Source organism: Toxotes jaculatrix, chromosome 21 (assembly GCF_017976425.1).
Source record: "Toxotes jaculatrix isolate fToxJac2 chromosome 21, fToxJac2.pri, whole genome shotgun sequence".
Lineage (NCBI taxonomy): Eukaryota > Metazoa > Chordata > Actinopteri > Toxotidae > Toxotes > Toxotes jaculatrix.
The window spans coordinates 6,602,664-6,620,834 of NC_054414.1; the positions used below are offsets into that span (position 1 = coordinate 6,602,664).

An 18,171-nucleotide genomic window follows, 5' to 3' on the forward strand; every position below is an offset into this window, starting at 1 on the left:
TGTGGTTGGAGGGAGCACTTTGCAACCAGTACAGAGTTTCAACAGACCAGTCAGGCTCCTCATGGGCATGATGATGCATAAATGTCAGAAAAAAACCCCAAAACAACAAGCCTGACCTATAACCAGAAAAAACAGAAAATAGTATTAAAGAAACTGTTCACCCTGAAATGGAAACGCATTCATTATCTTTCAGTTGACCTCAGGGATCCCCCAAAAGGAGTGAACAAGAAGTACTTTGTCCTCCACGCCCTGTTGCCACCACAAGCCTGAGCCTGACCGCAAGACAGATGGAAAGGTAGATGGGTGGAAGAAGTGTGCATCACACACTATGACTTATGTTTTACTGTTTATAAGTGTGAACAAACTGCAAATGTGGTGGGCAGGGACCATTCACTGTGTCTTCAGGAATAACCATTAACAATAACCATGGTCACAGCTTTAGTGTCCCGCATTAAATCCAGCACGTGAATCCACTGTGTCCTGTGAATCCCCTGTGCATAGTATGCCATTAGAATGCACAAGAAATGCTGGTTGCGCTAACCACAACAAAAACGGCTAAAACTAAAGAACTGCAAATACATTAAATGACTATATTGGCAAAGTCAACAAAGTCGTGTTGGCTACACTATGGCCTGTGCAAGTGCCTGTAATATTTGAACAGTTGCTAACTGCGCTTCTTGTTGTTTGTGATTCACTTACTCAGTGCTGACCTGCTGATACCTACATACCTGTTTCTTGAAAGCTCTATTCACTTTTTTTTGGCCAAATGGGGGTAAACGAAACAAACTGTAAATACAACACTGACGTACCATTACCTTGTCAAGTTGATATGGTGAATATGTTAGCAAATAGTTGCCTGTTTACACATCTAGGAGACATGAAGCAATTAGCAACAATTAACATTCATTTGAAGTTGTGTTTCTGGCCTTCCCACAAATCGTAAGATCTTAAATTCACTTGCCTTTTGTTGTCTGAAGGCTCCTGAGGGAAATATCTGGCTCCTGGACTGAGTTTAGCTAGTCATGAATTTAATTGTTGTAAAGACCGCGGGATTTTGCTGTAAACAGCTGCCTGCAACATCTAAATACACTGATGAGAGCAGTGAGAGTGAATCAAAACATTAAAGTTGCAGGTGTAAAAGCCAAGATAATGAGCTGAAAGACAACAAAATTCTCCACAGAGCTGATGAGAACTGCCACGGTGGGTTATAATTATCTGTGTTTTGCCACTACACGCGTTCACCCTTCACGCATACAAGTTGTCACGTGATCTATTGCTAATGAATAAAACACTGATTCTAGCCACTTTAAGAATTCTGAACTCAGAAAAGCAAAATGAAGTCATGTTAATACTGGCCTAAAAATTGTGAAACTTTTTTTTTGACTTGCACGTCACTTTATTTATTAATTTAAAAGTACCCCTTACAGGTGAGAGTAAAGTGGAAAATGTAGGCTTTCGCAGTCTCGAGGGAGGAACTGCTCCTCCGTCTACTGACGCAAGCGGTGACAGCAATATGGAGCCAGGCAGGCGCTACTGCGCATGTCCGCGTCTGCACGGACGGGGAGAGAGAGACAGACAGCGACAGAGCGAGAGAGAGAGAGAGAGAGAGAGAGAGAGAGAGAGAGAGAGAGAGAGAGCTACACCAGGAAAAAAGTGGCAAAGACAAAGGACTGAACAGGCTTTGGGAAAAGAGGAGAGAGTTGGTTCAGTTTTTACACCGGTTTATGAGAGTCCAGCTGCTTTACCACCGACAGGAAGCGGTCAGGTAAGTGGTCGGTGAGAGAAGACGAAGTTATAAGGCGTAAAGGAGCCGTTGTGGTTGTGTTTGTTGTAGACACGGGAGTCACGTAGAGCAGCCAGAAGACTAATGCCAGATATCTGTTACTATCATGGATTAATTGAATCTGTACATGTATGGTTTTAGAGCACAACAGCGGCTATTCTTCCTTAATGGACTGTTAGCTCTCTAATGTGTGTGTCCTGCGCTGTACGCGGCTGTTGTCATATTTTGCTAGCTTACTGAACAGCCTGCTTCCTCTATCCAGTCCAAGCTGCTGGAAATGTTTACCTTCTTCTCATTTTGGGGTCTGCTGACCAAGAGGGGGATGCTGCAGTTTATAATGTTATATCAGCTATCTGTCACCATCAACAACAAGTGTCGTTTAAGGTTTTTGGCTGCTGTTTAGTTTAGGTGAGCACTTTGTAGGTGTCACTTTGGGCTCTGCTGACTTGTTTACATGACTGAACTATAAATTAACAGCAAAACTGGATAATGAAAATACTGCTTTTCTTTCTGTCTGTCTTTCGGGTGTTTATCAGGCACCTTCCTCTGCTCAGCATCAAACTCCTGTTGCATCTGTTCCAGTGGAAGTGATGCTTCATGGTCAGCAGTCCGGTGATGGAAAGAACTGCAAAGCTATAGGCTTGGTGACTGGATGGAAAGAGCTGTCAACACACACACAAACACAGTGAGGATGGACGAAGTGGAAGCACACAGAGAGCAGCCAGTGGCTATTTGATTGACGACACCACTGTGGTGTTGTTGGAGGAGCAACTTTCATTTGGGAGCATCTGGAGTACCTTTGTTTGAGATTTCTTTTTTTTAATCTTGAGTACCAGTTTTTGTGCCCTCCCTCCTGGTGACCTTTCTTCACATCTATTCTTTAGAGAGAGCAGGTGTTGCTGTGTTAAACAGCCAGAGGTCTCATTTACCTTGCAACCCCCACCTCCCTGTCGACCATAGACGGAGACACACAAGCTCCTCTCTTCCAAGCGGCTGAGAGGTTGCTATGGCAATCGTTGTCATGATGCCGATGTAGCGTCCTGAAGGTAGTAGTTGTGGAGGTAGTGGTGGAGCTGGAGGAGGTGGCGGCGGCAGCAGTGGTGGTGAACGTCCAGGGATGGGAAGCGCTCCGTATCCAGCTGGCGAGTGGAAGGGGAAGGGGCGAGGTGGCCTGCAGGAGCTGGGCTGCATGCCCTGGAAGGTCAGCAAGCAGAAAGGTGGAGGAGGGGAGGTGGTGGTGGTGGGAGCAGAGGAGAGGAGGTGCAAGGATCCCAAGGACTCTCAGCAGCAGCAGCAGGATCTCTCATCTTCCTCTTCCTCCCTTACCCCTCCAGTGCCTCCCCAGTTCTCTCTGACACCTCCAGCCATTTATCATGAAAAGCAGCGGCGGGAGCTGTGCGCCCTGCACGCGCTCAATAACGTCTTCCAGGACGGGACAGCCTTCAGTCGGGACACCTTGCAGGAGATATACCAGAGGTGAGCTGGTGTTCCAAGCTATACCAATATTTAATGTGTACGTAAAATGTTGCTGATAGTCTCTCTTGTCAACTTGTTGCAGGCTTTCTCCCAGCACTCTGGTGACGCCTCATAAAAAGAGCATGCTGGGAAATGGGAACTATGATGTAAATGTCATTATGGCAGCCCTGCAGACCCGAGGGTTTGAGGCAGTTTGGTGGGATAAAAGAAGGTTCGTAGAGCTGGTAATGAAACTGGCTGTTTTCCATGTCTTGAGTCAAGTGTTTATGATGGAGTTTTATAAATTGTTTTTGATGTATCTGCAGTGTATTTTTTTCACTGCTGTTTTATTTGTTTCTCTAAATGGTCAAGATGAGGCTCAGACAGAGTCTAAACCAAAAGAAAAACGTCCTTGTCTTATCTTTCATGAATATGCATGGCGACGGGAAAAAATTCTATTGTTAGCTGTGACATCTGCAGTGGAGGAGCATCCACTCAAGTCCTAAGACGTAAATATAAGGTAAACATTGTAAAGAGGCTCCCTGTGTCCTCCTCTGCACCTCAGTGACATGATCAGAAGGGTCTCGAACAAGCTCTTCGATTAGTCAGCAGTTCAGTTTTATCAGCATTCCTGCTTCCCTCATTATCAGTCTTACACGACTGTTGACAACAACAGCAGCCACAGACTTGCTTTTATCAGTGTAACGTTAATGTTATCAGAAAAGCCATATCCCTGTTTCTCTGTCTCGACCAAAACAGGAACAAAATCATAGCTACTCTTAATCTGGTGACAAAAACAACAATGCTGCTCAACACTGCTGATTGATACAACACAGTGGTCATTCAACCTGCAGTATGTGATTAAAGCTTTTACATGTTTGCTGTTGTAAGTAGTGATATGTTGTAAGATTCCAAACAAACACTGAGACAAAAGAACACCACAACTTAAAGATTACCACAAAAATGTCACAGTACAAATAATGAGCCACTTCTATGCTTTGTACTGTAGGTAGGGGTATAAGGATGAAAGACGATTTTTATTTATTTTCCTGTCAAAGTTATGTTTGTAATGTCGGTGCGACCTGAGACTGTTTTTATACCCTCTTAGTTGGTGCATGTAAAGCACAGGAAACTCTGACAGCCAAGATTTCACAATCAGTTTCTGAGCAGCCACCTTGGTAATGCAACGAAGGACAAAATTTATGTGATCCTGTTTTGGAATTTGAATTTCCAACAACGGCTCTCAAATTACAGGCTGGAAAAGCTTCCTTGAACCTTTTGGAACGGACGAAAGTGCTTAACGTTCGTAATCACAGCTGACATATCACACAATTAAGCAAGGGACAAATAATTGATAGAGCAACATATCATGATATGGAACACTCTGTTCTGTTATCCATACACTGGGGACAATGTTGTGGGACGATGGCTGGTACTGCAGCATAGGTGTGTCGGTCTTAAAGCAGACGTTTTGATACTGAAACTTTAATTCTGAAAGTCCAACCATTCGCCGCTCATTGGCTGGTTGGCTTTTTGATGGATGGAAAGTCTGTACATGTTGCTGCGCAAACTTTCCATCCAACACCTCAAAACAAAAGCACTATGCAGGTTAGTGCAACAAGCAAGTACACATGTTAAATAGCTAAGTAGCTTCATAGTGCAGTAAACACACAGTGACGACCAGTTCCAGCTCTTTCAAAATAAATTTGCCACTTTGTTTTCATTTCAAGCTACTAGAATATTATGAAAATCAAGACAGTTTCTCACAATATATATTGTGAAGTTGCAGATCTACCCACCCATTTCTCCATAATCATTTCTGAAACATGCAAACTCAACCTAACTTACGGTCGATCCTATGTCTCCCTCTAGCAATGCAAAAGTTTTAAAAACTTTACAAAAAAGTAAATATCTTTCTTCCTCCAGGGATGTAGGCAGCATCGAGCTGTCCAACGTGACGGGTTTCATTCTGAACGTGCCATCCAACCTGCGCTGGGGGCCACTCCGGCTGCCGCTCAAACGCCAGCACTGGATAGGAGTCAGAGAGGTGGGAGGAGTCTACTACAACCTGGACTCCAAGCTGCGTAGCCCTCAACCCATCGGCAATCCGGATGAGCTCAGGTGAGTGATGTGCTTTAAAGCAGATCTTTAAATTGTGCCCCTTTAAGTCGTCTCGTGTAGCTTTTTAATTATATGGATTTTCTTCCAGTGTCATAACCGTGGCTTTTCTGTTTGCTTTTCATTTTGCCACCACTTAGGAAGTTTCTCCGCCAGCAGCTGCGAGGGAAGAACTGTGAACTCCTATTGGTCGTCTCAGAGGAAGTGGAGGCACACCAAACATGGCGGTCTGATAGCTAAAGGTTCAGCCAGCCAATCACAGCTCTAACTGGGCCAACGGGCCAATTGCAGAATGCACGGGAGAGGAAGTAGAGTTGTGCTCAGCCAAAAACATGGATGCACACTTTCAGATGTATTTTTTCCCCTTTTTTGGGTTTTGTTTACACAGCCATTGCTGGACTCTTATCTGATAAGATGCAAAGCAATGAAGGAAGCAAACACTTTACAGGGAGAATCAAAGAAGTCACAGTCCTTTACTCACACCACAGTTAAGACTTATGAAAAGTCATTATTCTGTTTCTGCTATTCTTGTGTTTTTTTATATATTGACTATTTTTCAATGTCCGTTTCGATCTGTTGATTTTTATTTTCCTTTTTACTGTACAAGTTTCCAAAGTCATGGGAGTTCAGGCTTTATGAAAAATAGGCTGTGTTTATCTGCCCGTCTCCTTCAGTGATGCTCTCTGCTTTTGTTATGATGTGTCTTCGTGTTTCTGTCTCTCCCTCGATGACGTGAATGTCTCTCTGTCTGTATCCTCCGTCCTTCACTTTCACCAAAGCGTGCCCTTCCTTGGCTCAGTGTGCCTCCATCTCACTTCTGCTCTCCTCTCCCTTTTTCATATCACAGGTTAAAATCATTGATTTATCATGTTGCCAACTTTGTATTTCATTCACTATCCAAGCACTTCTGATACAGACTGAGCCCTCACTGTGCAGAGGCTGTGCTGAGTCTGACACAACACTTTTATATGGCAACAAAGCAATGCAACATCCAGGCCAAGCTCTCCCTCTAGTGGATATTTAGCCACAGTTTCCTTCCATTCCTTCTTTTTTTTTTTTTTTAGAATTATACTGTATCATGACATAAGAATCACCAAGTTTGGGTGATAAAGAAAGCTGATGTCCAAATTATCAATACAATTAAAGTTATCAAAAACCTTTTCCAAAATATAGAGTGTCGCAAATTGGCCTGCATCAATCTCACAGCAGTAAAGTGCAGTATTTAGTTTGGAAAAAGCGGCTGACAGAACAGTCTCAACTCAAGGTCCTCTTACTCACTTGTTCTGGAGCTTTTGATCAATTAACACAGTGCTCATCCATCAGCAGGTCCATCTGGCTCTGTTGTAATGGAAATGTTGATGTTCAGACTTTACAGAAGTGCTAAAACAATGAGTTGATTAATTAATCAATCGGTTGGCAGTAAATTAATCTGCAACATTTTTCTGAATGAAAATACCAAAAATTCTCTGAATAGCTTTTGGTTTTGGACAGTTAGTCAGACAAAACAAGCAATTTAAACACGCAAACTTGGGCTGTGGGAAATTTTGAGGGACATTTTTCACAACTTTCTTAATCAATAATGAAAATAACAGTTAGTTGCAGCCATACTTAACTGAGGAAACTTGATCTGCTGACGAGGACTGTATGCTCCAGGACAATCAAGCAAGTGGACTTGTCACAAAAACGTCATATCCATCTAAAGAAACATTCTTTTATCTGTCCATATCACCTACTCTTTCTTAATTAGAGCCACAGTAATTGTGCACAGTGGTAAAATGTTTCAGCACAACCAGATGACAACACAAGGAGTGAAACTTCATTCTTTTCTTTTTTTTCTTCTTCTTCTTTTGGCTCCACAGCGATCCAAAGGATCTCCACCACAGCAGCCCTCTGTAGCACAGGAGCTCAGCTCATGAAGAGCTCCTCCTCCTCCTCTTCTTCTTCTTCTTCTTCTTCTTCTTTTTAAACATCTCTTGTCAAACCTGCCAAACACAGCTCTGGGAGGAGGTCACAGACTGCCCCACCAAGTCTTAAACAGTCAGCAGTGATCTTATGATGTGTAGGGTTTCGGTCTGAGGAGGTTTTGGCGGTTGTTCCTGTGAAGGGAGGTGAATAGAGTGCAGTGTGCCGGGGTAGTGAATCTTAAAATAGTAAAAACTGTAGAAAGAAATTTGAAAGTTGACCGGCCGGCTAGTGAGCCCATGTCCAGCTAGATGTGTGTTGAGGTTGATAATTGTGAAATGGGCCTTATGAAAGAGTTTGCTGTTGTAGCTTTCAGATCTATCAGTTTAAGAGAATCTGTTTATACTTTACAAGTATTGTCTGTTAACGACAATATTGGCCTTAACTTGTTTACATTAAAAATATATATATGTATGTGTTGCTCTGAAAGATTAAGAGGGGCTGTGCAGTTTGATGCCATTTCAGGAGATTTATTCCAAAGCACCAGTTTATTCTAAATTTAGAGGAGAAACAGCTGATGCTGAACCAATATACAGAGTAACTTATCTCTAATGATGTTTTCACTTTTGCAGCCAAGGACTTCATTTTATTTACAACTGTTTGAAATAGTATGATTTTATAAAGAGAATATCACATGATTTTCAACGGTGCATGACTTATTTTGGAATGAAACCCTTTCAATTCCAGCCCAGTCTGTGGACCTTCAGTGTCACATTATATCCAAGTGAACCTCCAGTGAAACATCAGAGAGGTTGTCGCTGATTTGCCGAAATCTTTGGACCCAATCACATCATAACGATTGTCTCACAATCGCAATTACATTTGCTTTATTTGTCATGACAATCCATTCAGCCCTTCCTACTTTAGGAATCCTGATTGTCACTGTATTGTTTTCTTTTTTTTCTTTTTTTTTTTTTGCATAGAAATAAAATGCTTATAATGGCACTTTATGTATAAGCTAAAGTGTGGGTGTATTAAATGAGTTGTTATTTGCTCTGAAAGGTTCTTTGTTGACTTATGAAGCAGAATGACCCTCTTCTCAACCTGGTTGGGAATGTTTTGGTCCGTGGTGGGAAGGACCTAAGTACATTTACTCACGTACTGTACCGCAGTTCAATTTGGAATTGACTTGGGTTTTTTTCAGCTTATGGTACTTTATACATAATTTTCCTACATATAGAGGGAAATATGGCACGTTTAACTGTACTGCATTTATTTAACAGCTGCAGTTACTTTCCAGATTAAGAATTTACATAAAACCATGAAAAACTTAGTTTGCATAGTTATGAATTACAACAGTGGTTTCCAACCCTTTTGGCTGCTGAACCCTTATAATAAACAATATCAGGCTGGGGCCTCTTGTCACACTTCAGTTATCTAACATCTGCTCTCTAACATCTTGTGCCTTTGGTTGGAGACCACTCAAGGTATCAAACTGTATGTAAAGTAGCTAAAACTAGCTAAACCTCAAACATCTACAACAATAAAATAGCACTTTTTCATGTATGCATCAACTTCCAGGATGTGTTTACATCCTGATGTTTTTATTCCGCCTTAAGAGGAGGCTGTGGGTGCAGCTCTTCCTTGACTGTTTTTGTTATCCATCCATACGCTGAGCGGACGATAAACGGTGGGGGGGCTATGAGGCAGCTGGTGGCGCGCGCCGACTCATCGTCAGGGAGCGCGTTCTCGGAGACGGGCGCGCGCGAAGCGGTGTGCAGATGTGTCGCAGATTTTGTAAAGTCACTGGACGCACAGAGTGATCCAGCACAAGGAAGTCGCTCCGGATAAATGGGCCCTTAAACTGTCGGGAAAACAAGACGGCGCGGGGAGAAACGGCCAGGAGAGGACAGAGCCGAGGGACCGCTGTCACAACCGGTCAACGTTAGCTTAGTTTGTGGAGAGGAAGGACGTTACTTTGACAGTTAAAGCCCAACGGACGGCGGCGTGCACAGAGATGGAGCTGTCAGCGATTGGAGAGCAAGTGTTTGCTGTGGAATCAATCGTCAAGAAGAGAGTTAGAAAGGTAACGGGTTAGCATTTTCACTACATTTATCCGCGGGACGTTGTCGGCAGGGACACGTTTTTTCTTTTTACGGGGGGAGGAGAGGATGCTACTTTAGATGCCAGTGAAAGCTTGGGAGACTAAATGAACAGAATTGCGCGACTAATCTGGTTATCTAATTGCAGGCTGAATGAAGGGGGGCGGGTTAAAGGAGGATGTCCCTTTAATGTAACGTGAGAGTGTTGTCATTGCACTACAGCTTAACATGTCAGGTGTTTTGGCTGAACGGGCTAAAGGAGGACACGTTATCAGCCAAACACCTCCGATCTGGGCCCCGTTTGCTTGCTAAATGGGTTTGGACCTAAGTTACCGTGTGGTGTTGACAGATGCAGGTGCGCAGATAGAAATTATGGCGCCCAAAACGCGCCCCCCCCCCTCTGAAACTCCTCTGTTTACTAGTGTCCCCCCTATTTGTCATGTCATGTTACTACAAACCGTTAAATTGTCAGATACATGTAAAGATATTGGGTGAAAACCTGATGCTTTCCAGTGATGCTATGAAGTGCATCACTAATATCTAAAAGCCTAGTAAGGGTCCTGTGAGTGCACAGTGTTTACATGCACCATGCTTTCAATTATTTCTACCACAAGTTATGCAGTGCTGTTAATTTAGGCTGTAAGTCTCACCCAGTATACACTGCATGCATGTCCTTTTTACTGTAAATGGGGAACTGGGTGAGTAAAATGAAGTCGGGAAAAGTGGTGACTTCACCCACTGAGAATACCTTTGAGAGCTTGGAAGTTATTATTGAATGAAGTCACAGAGGATGACTAACTCTGAGAGGTCTGCCTGGCATCTGGAAAACAGTACATTTTATATTACACTGTATGCTCATTACAGATATTGTCTTATGGTAGGAAAACACCTTTCTACACATAAAGTACACATCAAGTAGATGAAAGATACTGGTAAATGTCACCCATGTTTCTGATTTGTCCTTATCCTGTTGACATATAATGCACTTTACATCAGTTTGATTTTGTGGCTTGTATATAACTGTCTTGCTGATGATTGCACTGGAAATAGTTAAAAAAAAAAAAAAAACATACAACACCCATTGAAAGATTGATGGAAACTTTTGCAGAGATGAGAGCTTCTCTGTTCTAAGTGTAATATAGGCAAGACAGGAAACAAGCAAACATGCAGGCACCTTTGGGCTAATCATTAACAAGATGCATCGCAACCTGCAAGGTTTGATGAAATCTGAATCTGTGTTGCAACAGTTTCCAGTTTGACTTTTTGACCTTAGCACCCTAATGTGAGTGTGGCAGATGTCACATTAAGTCTTACAGTCGTAACGTTTTAGCACCTCCAGTATCAGCAGAAACCTTTTTACTGTGGAACACTGTGCAAGTAAACTCACTGTGTCAAGCTTTATTAGAACTGACATGTAACATCTCACACATCAGGTGACATAACACGTTTAATAGATTTAAATAGTTTCATTTTAATGTGTGTGATTTACTTGAAATGAACTTCTTGGCTGGCGCTGCTCTTAAACTTTCTCCACAGGGGAATGTGGAGTATCTGTTGAAGTGGAAAGGATGGCCTCCAAAGTAAGTATGTAAACTTACCTGGTGAGCTGATTGGATTATATTAAAGCTTGCAAAGGTGCATTATATTCACATTGACACGTACAGTACATTTTATGTATGCACAGCAAAGTACCATGGCCATAGCAAAAAGAAATACACCATAGATGTGTGCTTATTAATAAAGATAATGTGTCATATACACAGGATGGTTTTAGATGAATTTGACTGGTGAGATTATTCACTGGACTTAAATTCTTGGAGGTATTTGTTTTTATGATTTTATAATAAGTTTCAAAAATCTTTTAAAAAAATCTGCACATTTTGTAACAGAAAAGCAACGAATGGTTGACTTTCTGTAGACGATTCCATCCACTCAGACTGTTTGCTTACTGTTTGACTGGAACCAAAGATGATGGTGCCAAGAGGAGGCTCGTATATACTGCTTTTTCTCATATCTTGCAGATACAGTACATGGGAACCGGAGGAACATATTCTGGACCACCGCTTGGTGCAGGCCTACGAGGAGAAGTAAGGTTCCACTGAACATGTAATATGTGCCTGATGAAATGCGTTGCCTGAGTCCAGGAAAGCCCACGGGGGTTTGACACAAATTGGAGCAGGAATAAATCAGTTTTCTTCTTAAATTATATTCATCATAAAGAGATCATGACTCAGCAAACCAAGACCCAGATCCAAGACCTCTCTCCAGCTGGCTTTAGCATATGTCTTTGGTTGTTGGATTGTAATTGGATATGGAAAAATACACCAGTTGTGCAAGGAGGATCTCCCAAATCATGTCCAAATGTGATCAGATACACATTTAGCTACATTTATAAGTGCAGTAGAACAGAGTACAGTGTAGCTGAGTGCAGGATGTATCTAATTCACAGTAGATCCATGTAAACAGAAAGTATGCTTGTGCATATTTGTGAAAAAAAAACAGGCAACAGGTTCTCACTGCTCTAGTGGACTAATAAGTGTCATGTTCGAGTCTCCCTGATGAATGTAAGTCTAATATTCTGCTCATAAGTCTGTTTTTGGTCACCACCAACTCCTGAGCTAAATATCTGACTTTTCAGCTGCTAAACACTCCACAGTATTCACCAGCTAGTTTCTAACTGTGTCCGTCTGCCTTTTAATGCAGCAAAGTTGTGAGCTGTAAAACCAAAACAATGAGCTGAAAGACACAAAAACGCTCCACAGAGCTGAGGGGAATACCAGAGACTCTGAAGGACCCCTTTCACATGGACACGTAGTTAATGTTTATATCTGAGATACAGTATTTTATGTTATGAAAAATTAACCCAATGAAAACACATTTAGACACAAGAAACAATAGAAAAGAAGATATTTTGCTGTTTTTAATAATGTCCTTGGTTATTCTAGAGAGCAGAGAGACAGGTCTCTGGGTCACAGGAGGAAAGGAGCCAAAGCCAAAAGACTCCTTCTGCAGGTAAAGTTGAAGAGAGAGTTTTCTCATAATGACACAACTTCGCAGTGGTTCATTCTGTGTCCGGTTCTCTTTCCGTTTTCCCACCGCCTCGCCGCTCTTCTCTCTGACCAGTTTGAGTGTTTCCATGTAATTATTTGAATGATAACTCGTGCATTTTCTGCCTTCTGCTCTCGACTCAGAATACTGTCTACACCATGGACCTCCGCAGCGCTCACAAGACTACAGAGAAGCCTCCTCCTCGCCTGCGCCTCTCCCTGACGCGCTCGCTGGTCCCCGAGGACGAGGACGAAGACGAGGACGAGCCGTACAGTGCCTGCGGGCAGGGCCCGGGACCACAGCTGGCACATCACAAAAGCAAACCCAGGAGGTCGCAGTTCAGGTGCCTTGACTCAAACCCTCCGAGTCCAACGCAAGAGGACTGGGAAGGCCTGGGAGAGGAGGAAGAAGAAGAAGAAGAAGAGGAGGAGACAGAGCTGGCTCAGAAGGAGACAGCAGAGAAGAGGGGAGACATTCTTAATGGTAAGTGTGTCAGTTGGTCAGCCAGTGGGCTCTAATCACCACCATGACCCAGTTTGCTTGACTCTTTGTGAACTTCCTAGTAGGCACAGCCATGCACAGGCTTTTTTCTCTGGGCACGCAACCAAAAACACTGAACTTCCTCCATTCTGAGCTGATTAAGGATCAAATCATGCAGGGATCAAAATATAGACTCATGAAAGAGTAATTGACGTCTCAAGTGGCAACAGTTACTATACTATACTGATTTACAAAGATCAGTGTACCTGTGCAGTGTAAGGCCCACCCACTGGCAATAAATAGTCCAATGATGTAACTTTTTTTGATTTGTGTTTGTCTCTGCATGTTTACATCAGCAAACTTCAAACTTGTTCATTTCAGTTCCTGTTTTAAGTTGTCAACAAGTTAAGAAGCCTCAGAAGCACTTGAAGCTCTTTTTTTTTTATCTTCAGCCGAATGCATCCTATCTGCCTCTATCAGTGTATAACATCTGTCAAAGCAGAGATAATCTACCCAGGTCAGTGTAGGGAGGGTAACTCAATAACAGTACACATGTGATAGGCTTGATGGAATCGCTCTGACTGCAGCTCTACCCTGTCTTTCTCTCTCCACGTTCCTGCCTCATTCAGGACGAGAGAGGACAGACGAGTGGAGCTCCACCATCGAACCAGACGAAGACCAGACGGAGAAGCCAGACGACGTCTGGAGGCCTGTGATTGGTCCGGGAGAGGTGACGGTCACGGACGTCACCCTCAACTCCCTCACAGTGACTTTCCGAGAGTCGAGAGTGGCCAAAGGCTTCTTCAGAGACTGGGGCCTGGAGGTCTGAAATGTGATGAAGTGGGAGTAGGTTGGGCAGGGTGGGCACTGCGGGAAAGACTCGGAGGCACTGGCTTAATCACAGTGTGTGAATGATGACTGAGGGCCAAGATTGGTGTTTTTCATTCCCTCTCTGCAACCTCTCGCGCTGCTCTTGCCGGCTACTTCCTGTCTGGTCAGTGGTACGTTTACATGCACAGAGTCACCTGGATATAAGCCGAATTCCAGTTAATGTTATGTTTAGGTCGAGCTGTTCACCTTTGATACATGGGGACTGAATTGGCTTGAATTAAAGGGGCATTAGATACCCATAACTGTGGGTGGCTTCCATTGGTGACCAAGGAAATGCAAAAACATGGCCAGCTAACAGTGGTTGCGAGTTCGCCCAAACATTTTCTTCACAGACAGAAGTTAGCGAGTTAGAGTAATACCTCTATTTTGGCTTTTTATTGTCTGTAGAACAACACGTGGGACCCAGGTTAGCAGGCTAATTGTAGCTTAGATACACTCACTGGCACTGGAGAACCAAATGTGCGCGGGGCTCTGGCCCAAATACAGCTGCCAGATTGAAGTAGATTTTTCGGAGATGCAGACTTTGTGCTGAGGAAGCAGGTCCAGTTAGCAGGAGTCGGGACAGTGTGAGCTCCTGGAATCTCTGATTGTCAAACAATTTAAAACGAGGCAGGTGAAATGGTGAAGTGAGTTGTAATTCCCTCAAAAAAGGGTTGGAAGTGGTTAAATGCTTCTGATACAAGTATATAATGATCTTTTTGGGATCTTTTTTTGCAGTTTTTTGAATAATCTGAACCCTGTGTTGTTTAGATCCATGTTTGGAGCCTGCAGTCTTCTTCCCTGGATTTCGCCAGTGTATCACTACGTTTTGTTTGTGTCACATTACCGACACAAGTAGATCAGTGGAATAGTTTGAAGCCGTGTGCAGGAACATGTATTATGTGTGTACGCCTGCATTCTTGTGTGTTTTCATGCACATGCAGGACACACAACCACACTCTTCAAAACATTCCTCCATAGCACTGCTAGTGGTCAAAAACTCCACAGGATGCCTTTAACAATGTGGGCCTAATGACATGACATGTTCATGTTCTTATCTCCTCTCATACTTTTATTTTGTGAGATGGGCTCATCAAACGGAATTTACTTTTATGTCATAACTATATTCATCAGATAAAATTGTGGTGTTAAAGTATAAAAACCACAAAAGTAGAACAAAATTGAAAATGAAAAAAGTACAAGCTCCAAACAGTTGCACTTAAGTTCAGTGTATGAGCCAGCGTACTGTGCAGCTCTGAATGTGAGCGTAGGATACAGACACAGAGTTAAGACATTTTCACTGGGGGAAGTAAAACTAGGTAACATCAGCAATCGTGTGAGGAGAAGAAGAAGAAGAGGAAGAGTCCTCTGTGCATGTAAACATGGCCGCTGTTTCTGTCTTTCTTCCACACCATGCTGACCGTTCAGTACTGGACCCAAACATATTGTACATAGTCTAAACTACAGTGAGCAGTGAGCATAGCTGTCAGTCCCCATACTAACATGCAGTGCTGTACCTGTAACCTGTAAACACAGACTGTTACCACTGTACAACATGTGGCTTAGCCTTGTATGCGTTTCAAAACCCTCTAAGAGATGATTTGATCCGCCTGCATGCGTCTTTCCTCCAGTACGGTTTTATCAATGCAAACGACAGACAGCGTAGGTTTTCCCCGTCCACCTATCTCTTCATCTCCAGACGTACAACACACCATGCGAGTGACGACTGAGTCCTGTACCAAAAGTAGAAAACTAGATGAGACTTGATAACAGAATGTATTATGGAATTGCACTGTCTTCACATCATAAGGGCCTCTGAGTTTGATTTAAAGGCGAGCGCCAGTTCTGATATTTAATTCTGAAGTCACTAATTATTTGTGACAACATTCAAAAGTCAAAAAAAAAAAAAATTCATAAAGATTTAGTGTTTACCCCTAAATGTAATTATTCAGACGGTGGATAAAATGCATTTAGTCTATCACTGTACAACAAGACTACCAAATGCCAGACTAATAGATTTAGCTCTGTGATCTGTTTAGCCCTTTAACTACCAATAACACATAGTTTACATTACAAACAACTTTATTAAACACACTATGAAGTTTGGTTCATTTGTTATTGTGACAGTGACCATCGACGTGCAGACTTAGACCTTGCTGTAATACGTCGCCCATCACAGCTAATAATTATTTGCCTTCCTGTGTTAAATACGTTGTGGTGATGTCATGTATTAAAGCAAGAACTGTTTGGAAAACTCCACGTGGCTGCGTTCAGAGGATGTACAGCTGTAAAATCAAACCCTTCAGTGAAGTCAGTGGTTTCCAACCAGGACCCTTACAATGGGGCTGAGTAATGAGTCTAACAGGTAGCAAGAAGTTTGCTAGACAGGAAATAAGAAAACTCTAATTTTATATCATGTCAGAGTTTTCTCTAATCTTTGTTTCCTTCTGTGAAATTCTTCAGTGGGTACAGAAAGTATTCAGACCCTCTTAAATTTTTCACTCTTTGTTATATTGCAGCCATTTGCTAAAATCATTTAAGTTCATTTTTTTCCTCATTAATGTACACACAGCACCCCATATTGACAGAGGAACACGGAATTGTTGAAATTTTTGCAGATTTATTAAAAAAGAAAAACTGAAATATCACACGGCCATAAGTATTCAGACCCTTTGCTCCATGCTCCATGCGGGCTTTCATGTGTCTTGCACTGAGGAGAGGCTTCCGTCAGGCCACTCTGCCATAAAGCCCCGACTGGTGGAGGGCTGCAGTGATGGTTGACTTTCTAGAACTTTCTCCCATCTCCTGACTGCATCTCTGGAGCTCAGCCACAGTGATCTTTGGGTTCTTCTTTACCTCTCTCACCAAAGCTTTTCTCCCCCGATTGCTTGATTGATTGTTTGGCTGGACAACCAGCTCTAGGAAGGGTTCTGGTCGTCCCAAACGTCTTCCATTTAAGGATTATGGAGGCCACTGTGCTCTTAGGAACCTTAAGTGCAGCAGAAATTTTTTTGTAACCTTGGCCAGATCTGTGCCTTGCCACAATTCTGTCTCTGAGCTCTTCGGGCAGTTCCTTTGACCTCATGATTCTCATTTGCTCTGACATGCACTGTGAGCTGTAAGGTCTTATACAGACAGGTGTGTGGCCTTCCTAATCAAGTCCAATCAGTATAATCAGACACAGCTGGACTCCAGTGAAGGTGTAGAACCATCTCAAGGATGATCAGAAGAAATGGACAGCACCTGAGTTAAATATATGAGGGTCACAGCAAAGGGTCTGAATACTTATGGCCGTGTGATATTTCAGTTTTTCTTCTTTAATAAATCTGCAAAAATTTCAACAATTTCTTGTTTCTCTGTCAATATGGGGTGCTGTGTGTACATTAATGAGGAAAACAAATGAACTTGAACATAAAAAGATACAGGAGACCACTGCTTCAAGTCATGGAGGGCAGAAATTCCCAAAGGCACTAGAACGCTCCTACGGGGAGAGTTTTCCAGATGGATCCTCTTTGCTTTGCATTATCATGTGATTATGTAACATAAGCATAAAAAGAATGACTAAGTCAAGGTTGACAGCAATGAATTTCATATCTCAAGGTATCTTTAGTCATTATGGCATGAAAATCAAGTACATGTTTCGTTCTTTAGTTTGGAAACAGCAGTTGACAAAATAGTCTCAACTCAAGGTTCATGTAGTATCTACTTGTGGAGGAAGTTAATCTAAAAACCTGCAGTATGCTTTTGGGGAATGGTTAGCAGTGGTGTAAAGTACAAGCAATTAGTACGTAACGGGCTAAAACACCAGAAACTGACCAATATGGTCATTAACACAGAGTGACACAGCCCACTCCAACAATCAAATGCAAAACTTGTGCAAAGTTTCCCCACAGCTTCACAGACCTGTGTCCTGTAATTGGTCAGGCAGAAACACTGAAAAGACCAATGTCACAGATTTAAAGAAAAAAAAAAAAAGCGCTGTACTCTGAGATCAGTATGTCGGTGTGTAACCCTGCTGACTTCCTGCCCAGTGGACACAGAAGCCGATGTGATGTGTCATGTCTGTGGAATCTCCCACAGTGGCGTCCCATTGGTCCCTGAGTTGTTTATCCCACTCTGAGGATGATGGGTCAGCGTCTCGTGATCCCAAAACTGTTTGTCTGTGTGATAATGAAGCTGCAGGGAATGGAAGTGCCTGATGTTGCATAATTTTGTTGTTGTTTTGTCTGTGGAGCTTTTAGGGCTAATGTCTCTCTCTATCCTTTACACACACACACACACACACACACTCTGTCCCAGCTTATTTGGTTTCTGTGTGTCCAACTGCACGATCCTGGACTGATGTTATTAAGACTTGAAACACGAGGAGACATTAAACCGGAGGAAGGTGGAGGGGGCAGCAGGGAGAAACGT

General features: G+C 42.7%; 2 protein-coding genes across 2 annotated transcripts; both read left to right on the top strand.

The window, feature by feature from the left end:
* The first annotated feature begins 1,612 nt into the window (after positions 1 to 1,612).
* On the top strand, positions 1,613 to 6,436 carry josd1 (Josephin domain containing 1). The gene is made up of 5 exons (XM_041029338.1): positions 1,613 to 1,765; positions 2,320 to 3,259; positions 3,342 to 3,470; positions 5,165 to 5,359; positions 5,497 to 6,436. The coding sequence occupies exons 2-5, from the start codon at positions 2,901 to 2,903 to the stop codon at positions 5,594 to 5,596; spliced, it is 783 nt and encodes a 260-aa protein (XP_040885272.1). The 5' UTR covers positions 1,613 to 1,765; positions 2,320 to 2,900; the 3' UTR covers positions 5,597 to 6,436.
* Positions 6,437 to 9,077: 2,641 nt separating this feature from the next.
* cbx7b (chromobox homolog 7b) lies at positions 9,078 to 16,296 on the top strand. The gene is made up of 6 exons (XM_041066502.1): positions 9,078 to 9,344; positions 10,897 to 10,940; positions 11,382 to 11,447; positions 12,306 to 12,372; positions 12,552 to 12,891; positions 13,518 to 16,296. The coding sequence occupies exons 1-6, from the start codon at positions 9,276 to 9,278 to the stop codon at positions 13,715 to 13,717; spliced, it is 786 nt and encodes a 261-aa protein (XP_040922436.1). The 5' UTR covers positions 9,078 to 9,275; the 3' UTR covers positions 13,718 to 16,296.
* Positions 16,297 to 18,171: the final 1,875 nt, after the last annotated feature.